At 42.0% G+C, this 26865-nt stretch overlaps 1 protein-coding gene across 1 annotated transcript in view; it reads right to left on the reverse strand.

Annotated features, from left to right (window-relative positions):
- LOC126281486 (uncharacterized) overlaps positions 1-26865 on the reverse strand; it is a 260262-nt gene that overhangs the window by 15773 nt on the left and 217624 nt on the right. Inside the window, exon 7 of the mRNA XM_049980485.1 lies at positions 6708-6873. Within this exon, the coding sequence (XP_049836442.1) occupies positions 6708-6873 (166 nt within the window). The remainder of the gene's footprint in view (positions 1-6707; positions 6874-26865) is intronic.

The following is a 26865-nucleotide window of genomic DNA, read 5'->3' on the forward strand; positions in this document are numbered from 1 at the left end:
TCCCCAATTCTATTCAATACTTCATCATTAGTTATGTGGTCTACCCATCTAATCTTCAGCATTCTTCTGTAGCACCACATTTCGAAACCTTCTATTCTCTTCTTGTCCAAACTATTTATCGCCTGTGTTTCACTCCCATACATGGCTATACTCCATACAAATACTTCCAGAAACGACTTCCTGACACTTAAATCTATACTCGATGTTAACAAATTTCTCTTCTTCAGAAACGCTTTCCTTGCCATTGCTAGTCTACTTTTTATATCTTCTCTACTTCGACCATCATCAGTTATTTTGCTCCCCAAATAGCAAAACTCCTTTACTACTTTAAGTGTCACATTTCCTAATCTAATTCCCTCAGCATCACCCAACTTAATTCGACTACATTGCATTATCCTCGTTTTGCTTTTGTTGGTGACCATCTTATATCCTCCCTTCAAGATAGTGTACATTCCGTTCAACTGCTCTTCCAAGTCCTTTGCTGTTTCTGACAGAATTTCAATATCATCGGCAAACCTCAAAATTTTTATTTCTTCTCCATGTATTTTAATACGTACTCCGAATTTTTCTTTTGTTTCCTTCACTGCTTACTCAATATACAGATTGAATAACATCGGGGAGAGGCTACAACACTGTCTGACTCCCTTCCCAACCACTGTTTCCCTTTCATGCCCCTCGACCCTTATAACTGCCATCTGGTTTCTGTACAAATTGTAAATAGCCCTTCGCTCCCTGTATATTACCCCTACCACCATCAGAATTTGGAAGAGAGTATTCCAGTCAACTTTGTCAAAAGCTTTCTCTAAGTCTACAAATGCTAGAAACGTAGGTTTGCCTTTCTTTAATCTTTCTTCTAAGATAAGTCGTAAGGTCAGTGTTGCCTCACATGTTCCAGTATTTCTACGGAATCCAAACTGATCTTCCCCAAGGTCGGCTTCTACTAGTTTTTCCATTCCTCGGTAAAGAATTCGTGTAGTATTCTGCAGCTGTGGCTTATTAAACTGCTTTCTTTGGGATTGGAATTATTATATTCTTCTTGAAGTCTGAGGGTTTTTCGCCTGTTTCATACATCTTGCTTACCAGATGGTAGAGTTTTCTCAGGACTGGCTCTCCCAAGGCCGTCAGTAGTTCCAATGGAATGTTGTCTATTCCGGGGGCCTTGTTTCGACTCAGGTCTTTCAGTGCTCTGTCAAACTCTTCACGCAGTATCGTATCTCCCATTTCATCTTCATCTACATCCTCTTCCATTTCCATAATATTGTCATCAAGTACATCGCACTTGCATAGACCCTCTATATACTCCTTCCACCTTTCTGATTTCCCTTCTTTGCTTAGAACTGGGTTTCCATCTGAGCTCTTGATATTCATACAAGTAGCTCTCTTTTCTCCAAAGGTCTCTAATTTTCCTGTAGGCAGTATCTATCTTACCCCCTAGTGAGATAAGCCTGTACATCCTTACATTTGTCCTCTAGCCATCCCTGCTTAGCCATTTTGCACTTCCTGTCGATCTCATTTTTGAGACTTTTGTATTCCTTTTTGCCTGCTTCATTTACTGCATTTTTATATTTTCTCCTTTCGTCAGTTAAGTTCAATATTTCTATTGTTAGCCAAGGAGTTCTACTAGCCCCCGTCTTTTCACCTACTTGATCCTCCGCTGGCTTTACTACTTCATCCCTCAGAGCTACCCATTCTTCTTCTGCTGTACTTCTTTCCCCCATTCCTGTCAATTGTTACCTTATGGTCTCCCTGTAAATCTGTACAACCTCTGGTTTAGTCAGTTTATCCAGGTCCCATCTCCTTAAATTCCCACCTTTTTTCAGTTATGGTATCCAGGATACCAAGCACCAATTGCATCATTTTCCTTCAGGGAACATACAACGGATTTATTACTCAGGCAGTGTATATGCAGTAATTATGATTATAAATTGCAACATAAGGGAGGTTCATGCTATGAATTTCAAATTGGTTTGACATGTCTTACATGCTAGGACGTACAGATGATTAGCATTTCAGTGTGACGCACAGAGTCGGTAGGGATGCCACCTACACACAAGGAGAGATTACACAAAAACAGCATTTGGAGGTTGGTTACAGATATGAACATAGTGTTTTTCCCAGTGTTACAAGGAGAAATATCTATCAGTACATCACACAGGCACGTTACCTTCAGTCAGGAAAGAGGCTTGATTGCAGCAAAATGAATATCCACATAGACAGTGCGTCAACATTTGGAGCAGCAAGGATTATTATCAGACTACAACGGATATAGTAGTGGCACCATATCGTGTTTTAAATGGAGCTGCAACTCTGTATACAGCATCACGATAGATGCATCTGTAGTTGGAGGATTAAAACACAAATGATAAATGCCATTTGTCATCGTCATTTGAGGCCAACACTTGTGGTGGTATGGAGTGCCATTCAGTGCACCACATCTGTTTCACGTAGCCGGTAATAGGGACAGCAGCTGTTTAATTAAGGGAACTGTCTGTGGCATATATTCTATGCGCTGTGTCGTTTCCTTTCAACGAGACAATACTGCATGTTCCCGGTGCTGTCCTGACGTACCTCACTCAGTTCCTGCCCAGCATATTCTGCATAAGTCTCACCCAATGAAAACATTTGGTAATGAATTATCGATAGAGTGGTAGGCCACCATTCGCCAGCCAGTACAGCTGCTGAACTCTATGCTGGATGCAACATGGAATAACTAACATGCCTGTGTCAGTTGCACTATAGCATATTTCATCAAAATATAAGAGGCATCAGAGATAAAGTTAACTGCTTGTAGATGTTGACTCTGAAATTATTGCTATACCGGAGCACCATGTACGTAAAAAAAAAAAAAAAAAAAAAAAAAAAAGGGAAAACAGTATTTCATTTGAGTTCATAGATGTATCATGGCACTGCACTGAACAGATATTTGAATGTTGTGCAGGGGAGTTGAATTTAGTGAAACTAAACTTCTAATTTTTGTTGTTTACAGGTCCCCTAACTCTGACTTCAGAGCATTTCTGTCCAAGCTAGAGAGGGTTCTTGATTCACTTCGTAGGAAGTACCAGAAATTAGATATATGTGGTGCCTTCAATATTAATTTTGTATGTGATTATGGAAGAAAAAGTATGTAGGTAGATCTCCTAAATTCGTATGATATGACACAGACTGCGTTTTTTCCATCTAGGATGCAGGGGAATAGTGGCACAGCCACAGACAATATTTTTATTCATTCCTCATTACTAGGTGGGCTCTCTGTTAGTAAAAGAGTGGATGGCCTCTCAGACCATGATGGACAAGTTTTAGCACTAAAAGGCTTTTGTACTCAAACAAATGTCACATATATATACAAACTATGTAGGAAAATTAACCCAGTGGCAATAGAGTTTTTTAAACGTCGTCAAGGAACAGGATGTTTTTGTGCCGATAACGTAGATTACAAATATAATTATTTCCTTAACACATTTCTCATGATCTTGGAGAGCTACTTTCCATCAGAACGTTGTAAACGGGGTATTGGCAGTAAAAGGCAGCCTGCGTGGCTGAATAGTGGGATAAGGATATCATGTAGAAGAAAGCGGCAATTATATTAAAATGTTATAAGTAGTCACAATCAAGCTATAGTAGCCCATTACACACAGCATTGCAAGGTGCTTAAAAATGTTATTATGAAGGCAAAGAGTATGTGTTACGCAAATAGAATAGTTAATTCACAGGATAAAATCAAAACCACGTGGTCAGCTGTGAAGGAAGTGTAAGGTCAGCAGAAAAAGGTCGGCAATATAAAGTCAGTTCGTAGTAAAAATATTTCTGTTATTGATAAAGCAGATATATGTACAGTATTTAACATCATTTTCTGAGCATTTCTTGTGAACTAAATAACAATTTAGTTTTTACAGGGAATCATGTAACTCTCTTGCCAATGCCTTTCCGAGATTGATGTCTGAAATACTGTTCTGTGACGCAGGAAATGGGAAAGATTCAGTGAATAATTAGATCACAGACTACGAACTCTCATGGATATGATGGAGTGCCTAGCAGAATATTAAAATACTGTGCTGCACAAATTACCCATGTGTTTAGCCAGATTTACAATTTTTCTTTTCGGAATGGTCAGTAGTAAAGCCGCTTTATAAAAAGATAGTAGGGGATAATGTAGACAATTTTAGATCGATTTCTATGCCATCAGTGTTTGCTACAGTTATTGAAAAGGCTGTGTATGTAAGGATAGTTGATCAGTTTATATCACGCGATTTGCTATCAAATGTACAGTTCGGCTATAGAAGTCGTTTAAAAACTGAAAATGCTATATTATCTTTTTTCTGTGAGGTACCGTATGGGTTAAGCAAAAGATTTCGAATGCTAGGAATATTTTTTGATTTAACTGAGGCGTTTGATTGTGTTGATCACAAAATATTGCTCCAGAAGATGGGCCATTACAGAATACGGGGAGTAGCTCACAATTGGTTCACCTCTTACTATAACAACAGACAGCAAAAGGTCTTTATCACAGTGTTGAGAATGGCTGTAATGTGGGGTTTGAGTGGGGTATGGTCAAATGAGGAGTGCCCCAGGCATCAGTGTTGAGGTCACTACTGTTCCTTATTTATGATATGACCTCTAGTGTTAGAGAGAACTCTAAGATATTTCTGTTTGCTGACGACTCTGTAGTACAGGATGTTGTGTGGAACATTGGCTCGGTTTCAAATAGTGCAGGTCATGACATAAGTTCATGGCTTGTAGAAAATAAACTACCGCTATATCACACTAAGACTCAGTTTTTACAGTTTCGAAAACACAATTCAACAAAATCCGACGTTTAAATTTCACAGAATGGGCATATGATTAGTGAAACTGAACAGTTCAAATTTCTAGGTGATCAGATGGATAGTAAGTGTCGTGGAAAGCCCATGTTCAGGATCGTCGTTAGCTGAAATAAGTGATCGTTCGACACGAAAACCTGGTGTTGCTGTGCCGAAGCCCAGAATTCGTGTGTGTGTGTGTGTGTGTGTGTGTGTGTGTGTGTGTGTGTGTGTGTATGTGTGTAGCACAGAACAGTTTGGAAGGCTTTCTAGAATTGCAGATACATACGTAAAATGTGACAGAGTAGGAATCCAGTTTAAGCTACTTGCCTCCACGTTATTTTTATTTTAAGTAAAACTTTTTGCTGCACAATTTATACCCGTAGTGACACAAGTTACATGACGAGGTCGTTTTGGCATTTCGCCGTTATGAGTTACCTGTTATGTTGGTATAACAGGTACAATAATATTTCTTGTTCTGTCTATTTTTAAATGTGGTACCTTATACCTACGTCTTAGCTGGTAAAACATGGTCCATATCGTATCTTGGAGTGTAAATGTTGGTGGTCTTTCAGTTATGATATGATAGTGTTATTTATATGCTTATTTGTTCTTTTCGTGATCTTGTAAAGTAATTTTTAACAGCGTCTTTGATAGTTTCGTATGAGAGTTTTACCACTATGAGTAAATAAATAAGACAGCAAAAAACTTGTACTTAGAATAAAATATGTCGTGCTTCGATCACGAGAGACATTTGCACGAGGCTCAGTCCAAACTATAATGACGGAATTAGAATATGTTACGTCACGAAACACCGGTCCGAAATTTATCAACTTCGCCTGCACACACATTGGTGTCGATCTGCCTTCCAAAAGCAGAAGCGCGGCTCGTTACTGAACACCACAGAATGGCACTCAGTGGCTCACTTGACTGTTGCTCTACACCACGCAAGATTGTGTTGGCTGGGGTCTTGTGTCAGTGGCAGAGGAGGACACATGGGAAATTCGGATCGCAACACAGCCTTCAATAACCTGTGCCTGGCTGGTTTCTGATGATGCTGTGTCGGAAACCTCTGCACGGATTGCAGTTGCCGACATTCGTCAGTAGAGCAGTCTCACCATCTTCGCATTCTGAAACGACCTGCCCATACTCCTCATGTGACACCATTTGCCACCACTTCGTCACCATTATTTCTGCAGCCATTCCACTACAGCCAACTGTCTGTTCGATTGGCTAGTATGATGTATCCACATCCCACACGCCAATATTTGACATTTATCACACTCTCAGAGATGGTGTGCATGTCTTCTGGGCATTCTGTGTTCCGATCTCCGCTTGAAAAGTACCAATAATTTTAGACACACCGAAAAAGCCTAATATGTTCACACCATTCTTCATCTAAAGGAATGGATTTTTCTGTAGTGATAAGAGTGCACAATGTGCACTCCGTCTTCATGCCACAAGTGGCCCATCGCGACCATCCGACCGCCGTGCCATCCTCAGTTGAGGATGCGGATAGGAGGGGCGTTCGGTCAGCACACCGCTCTCCCGGTCGTTATGACGGTTTTCATTGACCGGAGCCGCTACTATTGGGTCGAGTAGCTCCTCAGTTGGCATGACGAGGCTGAGTGTTCCCCGTTAAATGGCAATAGCGATGGTCACCCATCCAAGTGCCGTCCACGCCCGACAGCGCTTAACTTCGATGATCTCACGGGAACCGGTGTATCCACTGCGGCAAGGCCGTTGCCATAGATTAGTAAGAGATTTCAATCAACCTATCCCTCAAGTCCAGAAATACTGGGTATCAGTTCTGTAGCGGTCGGTGTGAGACATGCACAGTCCAACACTTCCTACTTCCGCCGGCGTACACCTACTCTGAGACGCTGCGACTGTATACACAAGTGCACTCACAGTTGACCAGCTCCAGCAGGTCCCGCTCAGTGACGCTGGCGTCCGGCTGCAGCACGACGTACGCTCTGGGGCGTTCCTGGTCCAGCTGGTGAGGCACGCCCACCACCGCCGCCTCCTTCACGGCTGGGTGGGTCAGCAGAATGCCCTCCAGCTCAGACGGCGCGACCTGCGTCACACAAACCACACGTCCATGCAAGCTACTTTCCCACGTACTGTACTTATTTGTATGTTGTGAGGTAAGGCTAGGGATACGACAGCAAAAAAGGGAGCTTCTAGAGATAGCGAAGATTGCAATTATGTTTCTTTCTTTCGGTATATTGGGACAGGTTGACGTATAATTTATGTCGCATAAACTCGATCAGGGCAAAAATAGAATTAATATACATTCTTAAACTTATGGGTTGGTCATAAGTTTGAAAGCACACGTTTAAAACCAAGTTGTGTGATATAATAGAGAGCTGTCAATTTTGGAAGTAGCCATCTGGGATGCAACTGGTGATTTTGAAACGGGATAGTGGTCATGTGGCTACCAAACAGAAAGAGAATTACTCGAGATAAACAGGCTGTCTTTCAGCTGAGCAAAGGTATGTTCATACTCGAGTTATCACTGATGGTTTTTTTCCTAATGGGTGACGTAAATTCTATCAGCGTTTACACAAACCGAATGCATCGATACATCTCTCATATCAGATCAGGGGAACACCCATGTTATTGCTAAAGATATCAATCAGCACCACAGAGCCAGACCACAGTGACGTAGTGGAACTCGTAACTTAACAACTCTATACTTTGCTATTTACTTTATGGTTTTGACCTCATATTTTTTTGGTACTGATTATGTTTTGTACACCTTGTCTGTCAGACCAACGGTTAACTGTTGATACTTACGTAAAATGTGCATGATAATTTTCTTTATCGAATCAGTTTTGAGAATCAGTTTTTTACGTTATTAATATATTCAGTTATATATGTAAGTAACTGATCTCCTCCTCATGAAAAGCAGGGAATGTACTGCATCTCTTAGTCTGTTGTCTGTTTCTTGCCCTGGGGTGCAACATGAAAGGAGGCTGGCAATCAGTTGTAGCCACGCAGTAGTGTGCACAAGGAACAGTTATTTCAGCGCACTAAATGATGTAGCACAGCGTTGGACGGAGATGTTGAAATAGTATATGTCCAGCGGTCTCAATTATTAATCGTCTAGGACGCAAGATTTTTTTTGAGCCTAAGCATAACAAATTCAGTACGCAATGAAGGAATACTTGCATGGCGAGCTGTAGCCACGCCACTGATACGAGATGTGTCCTGCAGTGTGCTAATTTCTCACTATTTACGTGTCTGTGCTTCTGTTAAAAGGCAAGGACTGCTTTTAGTTACATTAAAGTTATTGGTATTAATAATTTCTGGTTATATTCTTAACCAGAGAGTAGTTCTATGCACTTCCGACGCTTGTGGAGTAAGTTTAATGTTACGTAACAGAATGCTATCAGCATATAATAAAAGTGGTTTATGATTAGTTAGTTAATATCTAATAGCAAATCGCTGTTACTTTGATAATGAACGGTAACAAGAAAAGCCACAGTTCAAAACAAGTAAAGCTTTTAGTTAACAATACAGGAAAAAGATAGACTGCTAGTTACCGTAACTGAGTTTCCAACATGCACAACGAAAGGATACACTTTAGCTTTCAGCCAAAGCCTTCTTCAGAAAAGGAAACATACATACATTCATTCATACAAGCAAGCACACCTCATGCACACAAGACCGCCATCTCTAGCAGATCAGGCTGGAAAACAACTGTCATCTACAATGAAAGCAGCAATCTGGAGGAGGCATGGGATGGCAGAGTACAGGTGGAGGAAGAGAGGGGCAGTCTGGTGGAGCGTGCAGTGACTAGACTGGCAACAGGCACCGCGCCGGGAGGCTGTGGGGCAGTGAGAAGGAGGAGAAACAGGCGAGGAAGGAGCAGATTTGGAAATGGTAAAGACTGGCAGGTGCACTGGCAGAGGGCGGCACACAAAGAGGGTGAGAGACGAGAATAAAAAAGAAAGTGATAGAAGGGATCAAAACTGTTGGGTGAAGGGTGTAGGGGTAGTTGAAGCTGGAATAGTTTCAGGAAGGGGGAATATCTTCTATATCTGAGCAGCTCATATAAGGTGGTGGTGGAGGGTAGAATCCATGTGACTTGGGTAATGAAGCAGCCATTTAAATAAAGCAGGTTATGTGCAGCTCATGTTGTTCCACAGGGTGGTCTACTTCACTCTTGGCCACAGTTTGGCAGTAGCTGTTCATTCTGGTGGACAGCTGGTTCCTCATCTGATCAATATAAAAAGCTTTGCAGCGATTGAAACAGAGTTGGTATATGACGTGGCTGCTTTCACAAGTAGCCTGGCCTCTAATCGGATAGGATAAGTCTGTGGCAGGACTGGAACAGGAAGTGCTGGGTGGGTGATCTAGGCAGACTTCCATCGATACATGATCCCGTTGCAAGGGTTCAGGACTGGGAGTGGCCTGAGATTGGGCGATTGAACAGCACTTTAGGAGGCGTGGGAGGGATCTAGAGTGGGATGTCCTCGTTTCAGGGCACGAAGATAAGTAATCAAAGCCCTGACGAAGAATATAGTTCAGTAATTCCAGTCTAGGGTGATACTGGGTGACAAAGGGGCACTCCCTTGTAGCTGATTCTTGGGGGTGATGGGAGAATTGGTGTATGGAGAAACGGCATGAGACGTGTGTTTGTGGACTAGGTCTTGGGGATACAGCTTGCATATGAAGGCCTTGTCATTGTAGATGCTCTGCTCCTGGGTGGCCAGACTGTATGGGAGACATTTCTTTTGGTGTGGAAGGGAAGACTCCTGTCGAAATGCAGGTAATTTTGGTTTTAATGTGGACAGAGGCGTAGATGAAGCCATCAGAGAGGAAGAGATGAACGTCCAGGAAGGTGGCACTCTGAGTTGATGAGGACTAGGTGACGCAGAGAGAAAGTGTTGAGGTTGTGAAGCAATAAGGGTAACTTGTCTTGTTCCTGAGTCCAAATCATGAAGATTGAACTTCAATCTGACTAGGGGTTTGGTGTTTTGGGAGGCTAGGGAGGTCTCCTCTAGGTGACCCATAAACAGGTTGGCATACGAGAGTGCCATGCAGGTGCCCATGTCTGTGCTGTGGAATTGTTTTTATACCTGTTCTTCAAAAGAGAAGTAGTATGCATCTTGCCTATGCTTGCTTGTTGGCAGCCTAGTCTCTGGATGTTCCGCGAGACGGCGCTGTTCTCAAAGTATCTTCGCTATGCTTGCCTGTTGGCAGCCTAGTCCCTGCATGCTCCGCCAGATAGCGCCCTTCTCAAGCTACTTTTTGTTTATATTGTTGGTTTCCAACGCGGAGTTTCCAGTGTTTGAAAGCTTATACTTGTTTACTGGAATGGTCGCTTTGCTCAAGTTCACGATTAATTAACTATTGTGATTTTGCAATGTACAATTCCTCACATTTCTGTTTCACTAATCTCACTAATTTTTGTCATAAATGGCATACAAATTATGCTCGCTTTATACACTTCTCTTTCACAAAAAGCTAAAAGTAAAATTTTGTGATATTCTGTTAATGGATTTGACTGAAATTTCGAAGACAAATCTCGCGTTTGTCCCTAAAGGACTGACAACCGAATACCTTAGCAAATACTGTTTCCAAATGAAAATGTCAGGAAGTACCTCTGTACCGATACTCGTCCCGGTGTCGAATACAAGCACTGTTGGGTGTTTAAGTCATTTTCATAATGACTAAGGTAAGGAGTGCACAGCGTTTGTAAAGGGATTCAGAGATGACGCAACCCAGCATGTACTAGCCAGCCGCTGTGGCCGAGAGGTTCTAGGCGCTGCAGGTCGGAACCGCGCTGCTGCTATGGTCGCAGGTTCGAATCCTGCCCCGGGCATGGATGTGTGTGATGTCCTTAGGTTAGTTAGGTTTAAGTAGTTCTTAGTCTAGGGAACTGATGACCTCAGATGTTAAGTCCCCATTTGAGCCAACATGTACTAAACGCTCTGGGAAATTACGATTGCCTTTACAGTATTTCAGTCAGGTTTAGCTGATGGTTAACTATTTTTCTCCATGAAAAATGTTTAAAAGCAATGCACTGTAGTGCAAAGTGTCGCTACATTAAGCTAATCTGTGTCTAGTGTTACGTGAGTGTGGATACGTCAAGCGAGTGCAAAGGAGAGACACGACACTCGGCAGTATAGCAATCAGTACAATTAAAGTTAAAACTAAATTACAATAAAGCAAAAATAAAGCGGGTCGTGACACAAACTTGTCGCAAAATTCCCTGAAATTGCCCCTGGCGAAAACGACCACGAATGACAACCACCATGCGGGCATCATTCAGTAAGAGTCCAGTGAACTGTGTACTCAGTGCATTTCGCAGGGAACTGCGGTTACGCATATACGAGGGTTGTCCAGAAAGTAAGTTGCGATCGGTCGCGAAATGGACACCACAGTGAAAACCCGATGAAGCTTTGCACAGATGTGTTGGGTAGTGTCTCTAGTATGACCGTCGATCGCATCAAAACGCCCTTTTCAGTTGTGAGCGCACTGTGAGCGAGTAAAGCTGCCTAGAACAACGGTGTCTCCCGCCAAGTAGGAGGGCCGGCTAAGAGTCTTCGCCTTAATGAATGCAGCCCACCTAACACAACTGCCACTCACTTCCTTCTTCATGGCAATTCTCAGCTGCACGCTGCAGGGGCAGTGAAGACGCTCCTGCAGCCTTTTCTATGGGAAGTGTTCGGTCACCCACAACACAGCCCTAATTGGCTCGTCCTGAGCATCATCTCTGTTCACATGAAACGGTGGGTACGAAGGCAACACTAGGACGCAGGCTACGTGCTTAGGACCAGCGTAGAGAATTATCGGAAAGCACAGGCTGCTGCCTTCTATGACGATGGTGTAGGAAAGTTTGTATAACGCTCCGACAAATGTCTAAGTTGAAGCGGCGACTATGTAGAGAAGTACCTGAAACGTGTAGCTAAATGTGCAAAGGAAATGTTTCTGATTTTCACTGCGGTTTCCATTTAGCGACCGATCGGAACCTACTTTCTGGACAACCCTCGTATATACCATCTGATTAGGAGTAGGTGGATACCTATCAATGGACATTAACATGATGTGTGTGCTCTGGCAGGGACACTCTCAGTGAAGTGCGTTAGTGTCTGTAGAGGACTGTTACGTCGGATCCCAGTTGGAGCTTTAGGCAGCACAGACAGTCTCCGAGTGTTAATGCTAACAAAGCTACTTTATGACAGGGTGCATTGTCATGCTGGGGCAAACAGTCAGCATCTCCGAACTGTTCCTCAACTGTACACACTATGCAGTGCTCAAAAATGTATTCCTATCCTTCCACATTTAGCGTTCTCTTAACTGCAGTGATCCACATCCTAACTAGCAAACTGACCCCCATTCCTCGACACAACCTCCTTCGCGTCTCGCTGTTGGCATCAGACACGATGGCGGGCGACTGTCCAGGCATTCGCCAGACCAAAACCCTCCCAGTGTGTGGCCACACGGTATAGGGTGACTGATCATTCCATTATCCGTTTTTTCTTTCTCAGCCACTGTTCAATGTCGTCGCTCTTTACACCACCTCGAGCATCAGTTGGTTCAAATGGCTCTGAGCACTATGGGACTTATCATCTGAGGTAATCACTCCTCTAGAACTTAGAACTACTTAAACCTAACTAATCTAAGGACAGCACACACATCCATGCCCGAGGCAGGATTCGAACCTGCGACCGTAGCGGTCGAGCGGTTCCAGACTGAAGCTCCTAGAACCGCTCGGCCACCAGCGGCCGGCCGAGCATCAGTGTTGAGTAAAGAAATGTGTGGCTTACGAGGGGCTGATCGACCACTGTGCCTCGTTCTTTTTAACCCTCTATTAGCTAGCAAGGCTGCTGGTAGAAATTTAGAACTCTCGAGTGATTTCCAGAATCAGATTTTCACTCTTCAGCGAAGTGTGCGCTGATATGAAACTTCCTGGCAGATTAAAACTGTGTGCCGGACAGAGACTCGAACTCGGGACCTTTGCCTTTCGCGGGCAAGCGCTTTACCAACTGAGCACGAGTCACGCCCCGTCCTCACAGCTTCACTTCTGCCATTTCCTCGTCTGCTGCCTTCCAAACTTTACAGAAGCTCTTCTCCGAACCTATCACAACTAGCACTCCTGAAAGAAAGGATATTGGGGAGACATGGCTTAGCCAGAGCCTGGGGGATGTTTCCAGAATGAGATTTTTCACTCTGCAGCGGAGTGTGCGCTGATATGAAACTTCCTTTCTCTCAGGAGTGCTAGTTCTGCAAGGTTCGCAGAAGAGCTTCTGTAAAGTTTGGAAGGTAGGAGACGAGGTACTGGCGGAAGTAAAGCTTTTAGGAGGGGGCGTTAGTCGTGCTTGGGTAGCTCAGACGGTAGAGCGCTTGCCTGCGAAAGGCAAAGGTCCCTAGTTCGAGTCTCGGTCCGGCACACAGTTTTAATCTGCCAGGAAGTTTCTCGAGTCATTGCTTCCGGAGATTTGAACCAAATTTTTACAGCCGGCCTCTGCAGTGTCCACCAGTGTATGAGGCCTGCCTTGTCTTGGTTTAGGTTTGGTTGCTGCTTCGCATTTCACATCACCGACTGTCGGTCTCGGTAGCTTTCAAGGGATGAAATGCCCCTGATAGGTTTGTTGTTGAGGTGACGCTCTGCTGCCTCTACTGACGACACGAGGATACGCACAACCCTTTACACTGGCGGGTCGACCTCGCGTGACACCTAGTGGGCAGTTCTGCATCACACAGGGCTGTCTGAATACTTTCGATCTGGATACTGGATATCCGTTTCCCCGGAGATGTTTAGGTCACGATCCCCGTATTTAAATTGAGTGGGTTTTTGTCTATGGGGAAACATAAATGCAGTTGTGCATGCGGTGAAGAACTAGCACACCTCGAGAGGGGGCGGGGGGGGGGGGGGGGGGGAGATTGTTGACGCTTGCAGATTCGTGTCAGTGAGGAATGTGTAAAGCGGATGACAACAGTCGTAGGGGGTGCTGGACAACATGTCGACCTAGTCCCGCACCTTCTAATGTTATCACAAGTATCTGTCTTGCTCTGCACAAAATATGACTTAACTCGAGAATAATTAAGCTATGAGATAATGCGAGCGTTTTTCTCGTGTGATTCTCCATCCTTTGCGTCACATGACCCTCTTTGCATTTGAAAATTACGGGTTGCATCCGAGATGGAAGCTAGCAAAGTTGCCGCTCTGCTGGTAACACACGTCATAGATTTTCCCTTCCCCGAACGTCATACCACTTCTTAAATTTCTGTTTGTCCACTCGTTTTTGTTTTACAACTGTGGTTCCACAGACATGTACCACCGTGTACCTATAATGCGAATTTTTCGTCCAAAACGATAAATTCGAATCGGATTCCCGCAGACAACTCTTTCTTTTTGTGTTTTGTAACAGTCTGAAATTATTCAAAGTCCGTAAAGTTGCACAACGAATCGACTCCTTCTATCTTAGCGTGGCATGCGTCGATTAATTTAAACGTACCGCACTTGTCGTGGAAGTAACACACTTGATGAATTTCCAAAATCGCAGCCATAGGCGAAGACATTGAGGGAATCAACAACACAATATTCGTCTATCGACGATTAGATGTGTGTTAGGTAGCTGATGCTACAGACATAGCAAAACGAAGATGTTTCACACCGCTACTAAGATGTTACAAAAAGTAATGCAACGTAGCTATCATATTTTTCGAACAATGAGACAAAAGAAAAAGTGAAAACAAATTTCACAAACACAGGAAATATAGCCAAAACATAATAAATAATAACAATTTTAATTGATTTCTATTAGCTTCTATCTGAAAATATCATGGGATCGAGAAAAATTATCGGCATAACATGGCATGACGGTTAGTTTACGTCAAAAGTATCTGCAGGACAAAGAGGTCTTCTGTATTAATCATTATGGTTTTAATATATAGTTTTCTTTGTTGACATCAGACTGTGTTTACATACGTCACATTGTACAGCGAGCAAGTAACACTGGATAAACACTACTCTCTAGTTATCTGTCTACTTGTACAACTACATCACTGCTCTGCGGTTCAGAATTAAGCGCTTGCCAGGCAGTTCATAGAACCACACCCACACTATTTCGCGATCGTTTCATCCTCGAATGACATGTGGGAGAACGAATACCTAAATGTTTCCGTGAGAGCTATGGTTTCTCTTATTGTCATTGCTACCTAAATAGGTAGAAGTCAACAACATATTTTCGCATTCTTGGAACTTGGAAAGGCTTATAAACTAAATGAAATAGTAGTAAATCGCAGTTTGGTATATTACCACTTGGCGCATCTTTGATCGCAAACGCATTTTCACGCAAATATAATGAAAATTACTTCTTTCTTAGCAATTTTGTCGCTTTTAATAACTTTGCATACCGAACACAGGAGAGATACAAAGTCTATGGTCTCCAGAAGTTGCATTATTAAGATAAGTGCGGGCAAGCTAGAAAGTAACAGTCAAGTCGAGTCTCAGCATTCCGTAATGGCAGTTCTGGGGGCGCAGAGACAGGCAGGGTGTTGGTTGGATCATGGTGGAATGAGCAGCCTGGACAGCGGAGATACCACGCAGAGATGTTCCATGTTCCATAATGTGTAGCTTGAGGATGAAGGTTGATTTTTTAAGATGAATGAATATAGGGACAGCACTTCAGAAAAGGTGACTGATTCTGAATTCATTAGCTGCAAGTACGGGCTAAGTTATTATTGCTTTGCAAAGATTTCATTATGTCCAACCGAACGAGATAGCGCAGTGGTCAGCACACTGGGATCGCATTCGGGAGGACGACGGTTCAAATCCGCGTCCGGCAAACCTCATTTAAGTTTTCCGTGATCGCTTCAGGCCGGGACGGTTCCTTTGAAACGGCGCGGACGACTTCCTTCCCTAATCCGACGGGATCGATGACCTCGCTGTTTGATCCAACAAACCAGCCAGCCAACCAACCAACGACTGATTATGTCCAACAATATCTACGTATTTGCAGTCAAGGATAGCTAACTATCATGTATTAATTTTATCATTAGTTCTTCCACACTTAGGTTAAATAATACTCTACCAGGAATTCGAGAAACTAATTTTTTGTAATAGAAATATTTTGTAGAAGCAGACATTATCGAATGCGACAATGCGAACAGAGAGAATGCTGACTGCTCGTATCAACTGGAGAATTTCAAAGAGTTTCCTTTTGCCATTTATAGCTATTTCACAAAGCGTATCCTACTATTAAAAGAAAAATGTTCCGTTCAATTGTCACTGTAGCGCCTTGTACATTTGCATGAACAGTAATTAATAATCTTGAAAAAACAATCAGAAATTAATTTCCGAAAACCTCAACTTTAAAAACGGCCGTGCGGTGATTTATTTCAGATCAGCATCTGCAGCGCAGCCAGAGCAGAATCACGTTATGCTTTTCAAGGTAAAAATTATTCCTAGGGTATAAATCTACATTTTTCACAGAATACGAGTATTGGGAGTAGTTTCCAAATAGTGAAATTTCTTGTAAATTCAACAATGCGTTTTTTGTAATACGGCACATTTAAATAATGTAATAGTTTGTCATTCTGAGTATTCCTGTGACTTGTTTTCATGCAGTAAATTTACAATCAGAAGCATTTCAGATTAATGAAAATCACATTCCCAAAAAGCAATATGCATAAATAAGTTCATGTTGAAGTGAATTTGTAATTGTAATTTAGAAGTCTGGCAATTTTCAGGTTGTTAGTGAGAAATTCATTTAAACATAATTTCAGCATGCAACTTCCATGTCACTTTCAAACTATGCGAACGTATCTATGGATTTATAGTGTTTAACGACCAGAAAGGAAAACATAGGTATAAAGAAGGTAACTGTGAAGAAATCACGGGTAAGAGATCGCTGATCGCTGAAAGAAGGAAGTAGAAAAATATTCAGGGAATTTCAGGAATACAGTCATACAAGTCACTGAGGAATGAAATAAACGGGATGCGCAGGGAAGCTAAGACGAAATGGCTGCCTCAAAAATGTGAAGAAATCTAAAAGGAAATGATTGTCGGAAGGGCTAACTCAGCACATAGGAAAGTAAAAACAACCTTCGGAGAAATTAAAAGCACGGGTAGTAACGTTAAAACTGCAACAGAAATTCCATTGTTAAATGCAAAGGAGACAGAGTATAGGTCGAAAGAGCACGCTGAAGGCTTTTATGAGCAAGAAGATTTGGCTGATGTGACAGAAGAAGAAACAGGAGTCGATTTAGAAGAGGTACGGGATCCAGTATTAGCAGAACTTAAGAGCTTTGGCGGACTTAAGGTCAAATAAGGCAGAAGGGATGGATAACATTCCATCAGAATTTCTAAAATCAAAACAAAACGACTAATCGCACTGGTGTACAGAATGTACGAGTCTGGCGACATAGCATCTGACTTTCGGAAAAATATTGTCCACGAAATTCCGAAGGCTGCAAGAGCTGACAAGTGCGAGAATTATCGCACAATCAGCTTAACAGCTCACGAATCCAAGTTTGTGGCAAGAATAATATACAGAAGAATGGAAAAGAAAACTGAGGAAGCGCTAGGCGACGATCAGTTTTTCTTTAGGAAAGGTAAAGGCGCGAGAGAGCGAATTCTGTCGATGCGGTTGATAATGGAAGCAAAGACTAAAGAAAAATCAAGACACGCTCATAGGATTCGTCAACCTGGAAAAAGCATTGGACAATGTAAAATAGAGCAAGATGTTCTAAATTCTGAGAAAAATACGGGTAAGCTGTAGGGAGGGACGGGTAATACGCAATATGTACAAGAGCGAAGCGGGAATAATAAGAGTGGACGAACTCCTCGGATTAAAAAGGGAGTATGACATGGATGTAGTGTTTCGCCCCTACTGTTCAATCTGCACATCGAAGAAGCAATGATGGAAATAAAGGTTCAGATGTGCAATTAAAATTCAAGATGATAAGATTCGCTGATGACATTGCTATCTTGAGTGAAGGTGATGAAGAATTAAATAATCTGCTGAATGGAATGAACAGTCTAATAAGTACAGGATATTGACTGAGACTGAGGTAACGAGAAGTAGCAGAAATGGGAACAGTGAGAAACTTAACAGCATGATTGATGGTCACGAAGTATACGAAGTTAAAGAATTCTGCTATCTAGGCAGAAAAACAATCAACGACGGACGGAGCAAAGAGGACATCAAAAGCGGGCTAGCAATGGCAGAAAGGGCTTTCCTAGCCAAGAGAAGTCTACTAATATGAAATATCGGCCTTAATTCGAGGAAGAAATTTCTGAGAATATACTTCTGCAGTGCAGCATTGTATGCTAGTGAAACATGGACTGCGAGAAAACCGGAACAGAAGAGAATCGAAGCAATTTAGATGTGGTGCTACAGACGAATATTCTAAATTAGGTGGACTGATAAAGAAAGGAATTGGGAGGTTCTGCGCAGAATTGGAGAGGAAAGGAATATGTGGAAAATACTGATGAGGAGAAGAGACAAGATGATAAGACGTATGTTAAGACATGAGGGAATGACTTCCATGGTACTACAGGAAGTTGTAGAATGCAAAAACCGTAGAGGAAGACAGAGATTGGAATACATCCAGCAAATAGTAGAGGACGTAGATTGCAAGTGCTACTTTGAGATGAAAGATTATCACAGGAGAGGAACTCGTGGCGGGCCTCATCAAACTAGTCAGAAGACTGATGACCCCCCCCCCCCCCCCAAAAAAAAAAAGTTGCAGTACCTACTTGTGAAAGTTGCACTAGCATAATATTTATCTTCTGGTCCTGTATCATTTATGCCAAATTTTGTCATTCCTATTCTTTTTGTACGAAGCTCTTCGTCTTTGATACGAGTACCATTTTCCTTCTGTTTTTTTTCTTTCTTTTTTAGTCTTTCCATTTACTTGTACGTTTAATTCTCTTTTCTTTTCTTCTAGACCATTTAAAATTAGGATAACAAATGTATTTGTGTGCAATTAAAATAAATCTTTAGAGAGTGCAAAAATATTTATGTAGGATCATATGACTTCGCATTATAATCAACAGAGCAGAAGACTTCCCCTTACAGCAAATAAAAATAAAAGCTAAAATATTAACAAAACGCATAAGACTTGCGAAATATAAATCGTAAATCAGTTTCAGTCAATATCTACTAGTCACTCCTCCACTTAGCCTCACACAAAAATTGATAAATCAAATCGCTCTACGTCTCAAATGCGTGACATCGCAATGCTGTACAATAGTGGAAATCAGTATAAATGCAAGGTTCCTACCAAATTAATGTACAGTGTCTGAATTTATGATGAAAGTAATAGACCCATATAAGACATCAACAATCATGATTGAATTATATAGTTTCTTTCATAACACAGTACGAAAATAAGACGTTAACATTTCCAGGGTGGAAGTTGTTCTAAAAGGCACTCACCGTCCCGCTGTATTATTGCATTGTTAGTACTTTGTCCAACATCCGCTCTTCTTAATTACCTCATAAATTTTCTTCGGCACTGATTTTGTTAGGAATTGTAATTCTTGCGGTGAAACTGTCGCCCACGCTTCTTGTATCGCTCTGTTCATCCCACTTATGGCCACAAATTACCTTCCACTGCGATAAATACAACAAAAAAAAAAAAATGGTTCAAATGGCTCTGATCACTATGGGACTCAACATCTTACGTCATAAGTCCCCTAGAACTTAGAACTACTTAAATCTAACTAACCTAAGGACATCGCACACACCCATGCCCGAGGCAGGATTCGAACCTGCGACCGCAGCAGCCCCACGGCTCCGGACTGCAGCGCCAGAACCGCACGGCCACCGCGGCCGGCGCGATAAATACACATTGCAGATATTCTCCAAATGTTTTCCATGGAGTGCATATCCACTCTAAGTGCAGGCCAGGGCAAGACATCGTTACCTTTATCTTCAAACCACTTTTTTGTGGTAGCAGAAGCATTATCTTGCTGAAGAATTATCTTCTTGAAACAGTAGACTTTCGTCCCCTAGGTTCTCAAACATTATAATCCATTCTGCGTCTAGCATCTCAATGTACGTATTAGAGTTCATTCCATTGTTCAGCCAGGTAATGAGTGATTTACCTTTTGTGGGCGGTAGGCTGCCCAATTGATAATACTTCCACCACAAAAATTTCTTCCCATTCGTACCCGGTGCTCTGCTCTCAAATCAGTCATGATTAAATTAAACTTCTTCTCAGCGGTGAAGATCACTACCTCACTCTCAGGTCCATGACACTTTTATCAGCAAACTCCAATCTAGCCTTTTTATATTTGGGTGTTAGAGCAAATTTCTCTTGTAGCCTCTTGAATACAAGCTGTTTTCGTATGACAAAATTTGTCGTAGACGTCAGATAGTTACTGGTAACAGTAAAGTCAGCTATAATCTGGGAAGAAAAACGGTTTGCGGCTCTTGCTTTAGGCAAAAGTAACCGTTTCGATGTATCAGATAATTTTCTAATTTGCTCGAATTTTCTGTTCTGTTCATATCGAACAGAAATCGAGCGAAATAATAAATCACTGTTTCTGAAAGGTTCAATTTCTTGGCGATTTGACGATTAGAGAGTCCCATTTCCTTCTACGCACCGATTTTTTCTTTTTCGACATGTTAACTGTTTTCGGCGTGGCACTGCCACAGTCGTGGTTTTGTACACAATACGCATTGTCACGAATGGCGTCTGTTTCCTACTTAGTACGCACTAACACCGCACAAAGCCGACTACCTTTATACAGAGTTCCACTTACTACCACATGAATCGTTGATGTCTTGTTATATGCTGTACTACTGGCGTCAAATGCGATACTACATCTGTCAGTATGCTAGATCATATACTGCTCTATATACACTGTGCACAACTATTCCAATCGACAATATTAACATTCCTACAAATGTCCATGCCTTTATACTAAGCTGTATAACGCAGTAGTGCTATGGAAATATTTAATTTTGTTCCTTCTGATGAAAGAGGTTCTTTTTTATTTCTTTCTTGTAAATGGCCAATTTCAGTACTGTTTAAGCGTTATGTAGTCAGCATGAGAAATGAATATCTTATGAATAGAATATTATCAGGAACACACAAAACCATTTCATAACATCTGTTGACATGCTGGCAGTTTCAGGGAATTTACATTACATCAAGTCAGTGGCTGACAGAATCTCTTCGGAGTGCACACGGTCTCTGACAGTAGCAGCCGGCTGAAAGAAGAGGTGATGTAGCTGCAGCTGAGGAAGCAGACGAATGCGGATGGCTCTGGCACAGCGAATGTTTTTGCAGCAATTTATTGCGGTTGCGAGAGTCCTGCTTGTTGCAAGCGCCACAGTACGGAGGTGGCTTTCAATTATGAATCACAAAGAAAAAAGGGAAGTGTACCGTCCGGCCACAGCTGTTATGAGGAGTATTTGCTTCTCGAGACGAGCCATAATTTTAATACTGTTGCGGCCGAACCTCTACTTCGCGCCTGCAGCGTTTGTAGGTAGAAGGTCGTGCCGCTTCAGAATTTTTGTTGTATACGAGGGTTGTCCAGAAAGTAGGTTCCGACCGGTCGCTAAATGGATACCACAGTGAAAACCAGAATCGCTTTATTTGCAACAGTTAGTTACACCTTCCACCTACTTCTTTACATAGTAGCCGCTCCAACTTAGAGTTTTATCGTAGTGTTGCATCAACTTTCGAATATCCTCGTCATAGACAGCAGCCGCCTGTGCTTTCGGCCAGTTACCTGCACTGGTCTTCAGCTCGTTATCTGTGGAAAATTGTTCTCTCTGTAGCCAGCGGTTCTTGTGAGCAGAGATGACACTCAGGGGGAGGCAATTACCGACTGTATTGTGGGTAATCAAACACTTCTCATCGTAAACGCTGCAGGAGCGTCTTCGTTGCCCCTGCACTGTGCTGGCTAGAATTGGCGTGAAGAAGGAATTGCTCGACAGTCGTGTTATGTGGGCTGCAGGACACAGGCGAAATCTCTAAGCAGGCCCTTATACTTGGCGGGAGACGCTATTCCCTTCGCATCTTTACGTGCTCTCTGTTCACTCAAAACTGAAAAGAGCGACGCGACACGATCGACGGCCGTACTAGAAGAGACACTGCTCAAATTAATAAAAGATGGAGCTGATTTCACACGGTACACAAAACAGGTCAGAACAATGACGAAGAAACAACGACAAATTTAAACGAACGCAAAATCTATAAGATTGGCGATCTTTTACACAAGCTCCAAATTTAGCGCGGACGTCAATGCGATATGCTTATCATAGTTTTCAAAACGAAACTGTCTCAAATTTTGGCAAAAAACCCAAAGAGATCTTTGTCGTACGTAAATTATGCTAGCGGCAAGACACAACAATGCCTTCTCCAAGTGATAGCAATGGAAATACTATCAATGATAGCGCTGCTAAAACAGAGTTACTAAACACAGCCTTATGGAATTCCTTCACCAAAGAGGACAAAGTAAATATTCCATAATTCGAATCAAGAACAGCTGCCAACGTCAGTAACTTAGAGATAGTTATCCTCGGGGTAGGGCAGCAACTTAAATCGATTAATAAAAGCAAGTCTTCCGGTGTAGACTGCATACCAATTATGTTCTTTTCAGAATATGCTGATGCGATAGCTCTTTACTTCAGAAACATTTACAACCATTAGCTCTACGAAAGGTCGGTACCAAAACACTGGAAAGCTGCGCATGTCACACCAAATTCCATGATAGCCAATAGCAATAACCCACTAAATGACAGGCCTTTATCATTAACGTCGATATGAAACGGGGTTTTGGAACACATGTTTTGTTCGGACATTACAAATTACATCAAAGAGAACGGCCTATTATCTCATAGTCAACACGCATTTAGAAAACATGGTTCTTGTTAAACACAACTAGGTCAAACGATTTGAAATTGATTCCGTACCTGTAGATATCCGTACCTCATAAGCTGCTTGTAATAAAAATGCGTGCTTGTGGAGTGTCGCCTCAGTTCTGAGACTGGATTCGTAATATCCTGTCAGAGAGGACACAGTTCGCGCTAATTGACGAGTATAACATAGGTTGTTTGCTGTCGTTTATCGTCTAATAAAGTCATCAGAAGATCAAAACAAACTGCAAAACGATTTAAAAAAGATACCTGAATGGTGCGAAAATTGGCAATTGACCCAAAATAATGAAAAGTGTATGGTGATCCACATGGGTGCTAAAAGTACTCCATTAAGCTTTGGTTACACAATAAATAATCAAATCTGGAGGGCATTTTCACGGAGTAAGCGACCAACTGTAGCGTTCGTTGCCTCCTTATTGCCCTTGTGATGGCTGATACGGATAATTTGAGATGTACGTATTGAGACTTCTTGTAGACTCTCCTGACTGTAAACATATATTTGGAAAGTCGATAAGACACCAAAGTGGAATTTATACAGAATCTTTGAGTGATATACACGAATATCTTGGAAGATAATTCTTTGTCACTCCATGAAGTAACAAAACCGTCACAGCGTCACATGACATATTCCACTACGTTGTCATGATCCCATAATAATCTACAGGCAATATCTTTCTTGAGTTGAGTGTTTTCCTGAGTTTAGGAGTGCATCTTGTGTGTCAACGATGCAGCGCCTTAAATACTTTTCCTATCACGTCATGAAGACTGTCCTAGTATTTATAGTGAGGGAGAGGAATTGGAAGTCGCACAGACCACCACTACACACACGAAAGAAAATAAACGTAATCCACAGCGCTAGTGATTCATTTCACTGGTAATGACATGTAGCACAACGTGTGAGCAAATACTTTGTTCCAAAGTTAAGAAATACCCAAAATTAATTTATCTATTGACATAAAACAAGCATTGGACTTCGAAAACATCACTCTTGTGAGACACACACACGACGTATGTGCACATCAGTCTCAAACTGATTCCGTATTTGTTGTTGTTATTGTCTTCAGTCCTGAGACTGGTTTGATGCAGCTCTCCATGCTACTCTATCCTGTGCAAGCTTCTTCATCTCGCAGTACCTACTGCAACCTACATCCTTCTGAATCTGCTTAGTGTATTAATCTCTTGGTCTCCCTCTACGATTTTTACCCTCCACGCTGCCCTTCAATACTAAATTGGTGATCCCTTGATGCCTCAGAACATGTCCTACCAACCGATCCCTTCTTCTAGCCAAGTTGTGCACAAACTTCTCTTCTCCCCAATCCTATTCAATACTACCTCATTAGTTATGTGATCTACCCATCTAATCTTCAGCATTCTTCTGTAGCACCACATTTCGAAAGCTTCTATTCTCTTCTTGCCCATTTATCGTCCACATATCACTACCAAACGTGGCTACACTCCATGCAAATACTTTCAGAAATGACTTCCTGACACTTAAATCTATACTCGATGTTAACAAATTTCTCTTCTTCAGAAACGCTTTCCATGCCATTGCCAGTCTACATTTTATATCCTCTCTACTTCGACCATCATTAGTTATTTTGTTCCCCAAATAGCAAAACTCTTTTACTACTTTAAGTGTCTCATTTCCTAATCTAATTCCATCAGCATCACCCGACTTAATTCAACAACATTCCATAATCCTCATTTTGCTTTTTTTTATGTTCATCTTATATCCTCCTTTAAAGACACTGTCCATTCCGTTCAACTGCTCTTCCAAGTCCTTTGCTGCCTCTGACAGAATTACAATGTCATCGGCGAACCTCAAAGTTTTTATTTCTCCTCCATGGATTTTAATACCTACTCCGAATTTTTCTTTTGTTTCCTTCACTGCTTGCTCAATATACAGATTGAATAACATCGGGGAGAGGCTACAACCCTGTCTCACTCCCTTCCCAACAACTGCCTCCCTTTCATGTCCCTCAACTCTTATAACTGCCCTCTGGTTTCTGTACAAATTGTAAATAGCCTTTCGCTCCCTGTATTTTACCCCTGCCAGCTTCAGAATTTGAAAGAGAGTATTCCAGTCAACATTGTCAAAAGCTTTCTCTAAGTCTACAAATGCTAGAAACGTAGGTTTGCCTTTTCTTAATCTAGCTTCTAAGATAAGTCGTAGGGTCAGTATTGCCTCACATGTTCCAACAGTTCTACGGAATCCAAACTCATCTTCCCCGAGGTCGGCTTCTACTAGTTTTTCCATTCGTCTGTAAAGAATTCGCGTTAGTATTTTGCAGCTGTGACTTATTAAACTGATAGTTCGGTAATTTTCACATCTGTCAACACCTGCTTTCTTTGGGATTGGAATTATTATATTCTTCTTGAAGTCTGAGGGTATTTCGCCTGTTTCATACATTTGCTCACCAGATGGTAGCGTTTTCTCAGGACTGTCTTTCTCAAGGCCGTCAGTCGTTCCAATGGAATGTTGTCTACTCCGGGGACCTTGTTTCGACTCAGGTCTTTCACTGCTCTGTCATACTCTTCACACAGTATCTAATCTCCCATTTCATCTTCATCTACATCCTCTCCCATTTACATAATATTGTCCTCAAGTATATCGCCCCTGTATAAACCTTCTATATATTCCTTCCACCTTTCTGCTTTCCCTTCTTTGGTTAGAACTGGGTTTCCATCTGAGCTCTTAATATTCATACAAGTGGTCCTCTTTTCTCCAAAGGTCTCTTTAATTTTCCTGTAGGCAGTATCTATCTTACCCCTAGTGAAATAAGCCTCTACATCCTTGCATTTGTCCTCTAGCCCTGCCTGCTTAGCCATTTTGCACTTCCTGTCGTTCTCATTTTTGAGACGTTTGTATTCCTTTTTGCCTGCTTCATTTACTGCATTTTTATATTTTCTCCTTTCATCAGTTAAATTCAATATTTCTTCTGTTACCCAAGGATGTCTACAAGCCCTCATCTTTTTACCTACTTGATCCTCTGCTGCCTTCACTACTTCATCCCTCAAAGTTACCCCTTCTTCTTCTACTGTATTTCTTTCCCCCATTCCTGTCAATTGTTCTCTTATGCTCTCCCTGAAACACTCTACAACCTTAAATTTCCACCTTTTTGCAGTTTCTTCAGTTTTAATCAATAGATTGTGGTCAGAGTCCACATCTGCCCCTGGAAATGTCTTACAATTTAAAACCTGGTTCCTAAATCTCTGTCTACCCATTACAGGTATATAATCTATCTGAAACCTGTCAGTATCTCCAGGATTCTTCCACGTATACAGCCTTCTTTTATGATTCTTGAACGAAGTGTTAGCTACGATTAAGTTGTGCTCTGTGCAAAATTCTACGAGGCGGCTTCCCCTTTCATTTCATAGCCCGAATCCATAATCACCTACTACGTTTCCTTCTCTCCCTTTTCCTACTACCGAATTCCAGTCACGCATGACTATTAAATTTTCGTCACCCTTCACTATGTGAATTATTCCATCATACATTTCTTCAATTTCTTCATCATCTGCAGAGCTAGTTGGCATATAAACTTGTACTACTGTAGTAGATGAGGGCTTCGTATCTCTCTTGGCTACAATAATGCGTTCACTATGCTGTTTCTAGTAGCTTACCCGCACTCCAGTTTTTTAATTCATAATTAAACCTACACCTGCACTACCCCTATTTGATTTTGTGTTTATAACCCTGTAGTCACCTGACCAGAAGTCTTGTTCCTCCTGGCACCGAACTTCACTAATTCGCACTATATCTAACTTAAATCTATCTATTTCCCTTTTTAAATTTTCTAACCTACCTGCCCGATTATGGGATCTGACATTCCACGCTCCGATCCGTAGAACACCAGTTTTCTTTCTCCTGATAACGACATCCTCTTGAGTAGTCCCCGCCCGGAGATCCGAATGGGGGAGTATTTTACCTCCGGAATATTTTACCCAAGAGGACGCCACCATCATTTAATCATACAGTAAAGCTGCATGCCCTTGGGAAAAATTACGGCCGTAGTTTCCCGTTGCTTTCAGCCGTTCGCAGTACCAGCACAGCCAGGCCGTTTTGGTTATTGTTACAAGGCCGGATCAGTCAATCATCCAGACTGTTGCCCTTGCAACTACTGAAAAGACTGCTGCCCCTCTTCAGGAACCACACGTTTGTCTGGCCTCTCAACAGAAGATACCCCTCCGTTGTGGTTGCACCTACGTTA

Source organism: Schistocerca gregaria, chromosome 7 (genome assembly GCF_023897955.1).
Source record: "Schistocerca gregaria isolate iqSchGreg1 chromosome 7, iqSchGreg1.2, whole genome shotgun sequence".
NCBI classification, from domain to species: domain Eukaryota; kingdom Metazoa; phylum Arthropoda; class Insecta; order Orthoptera; family Acrididae; genus Schistocerca; species Schistocerca gregaria.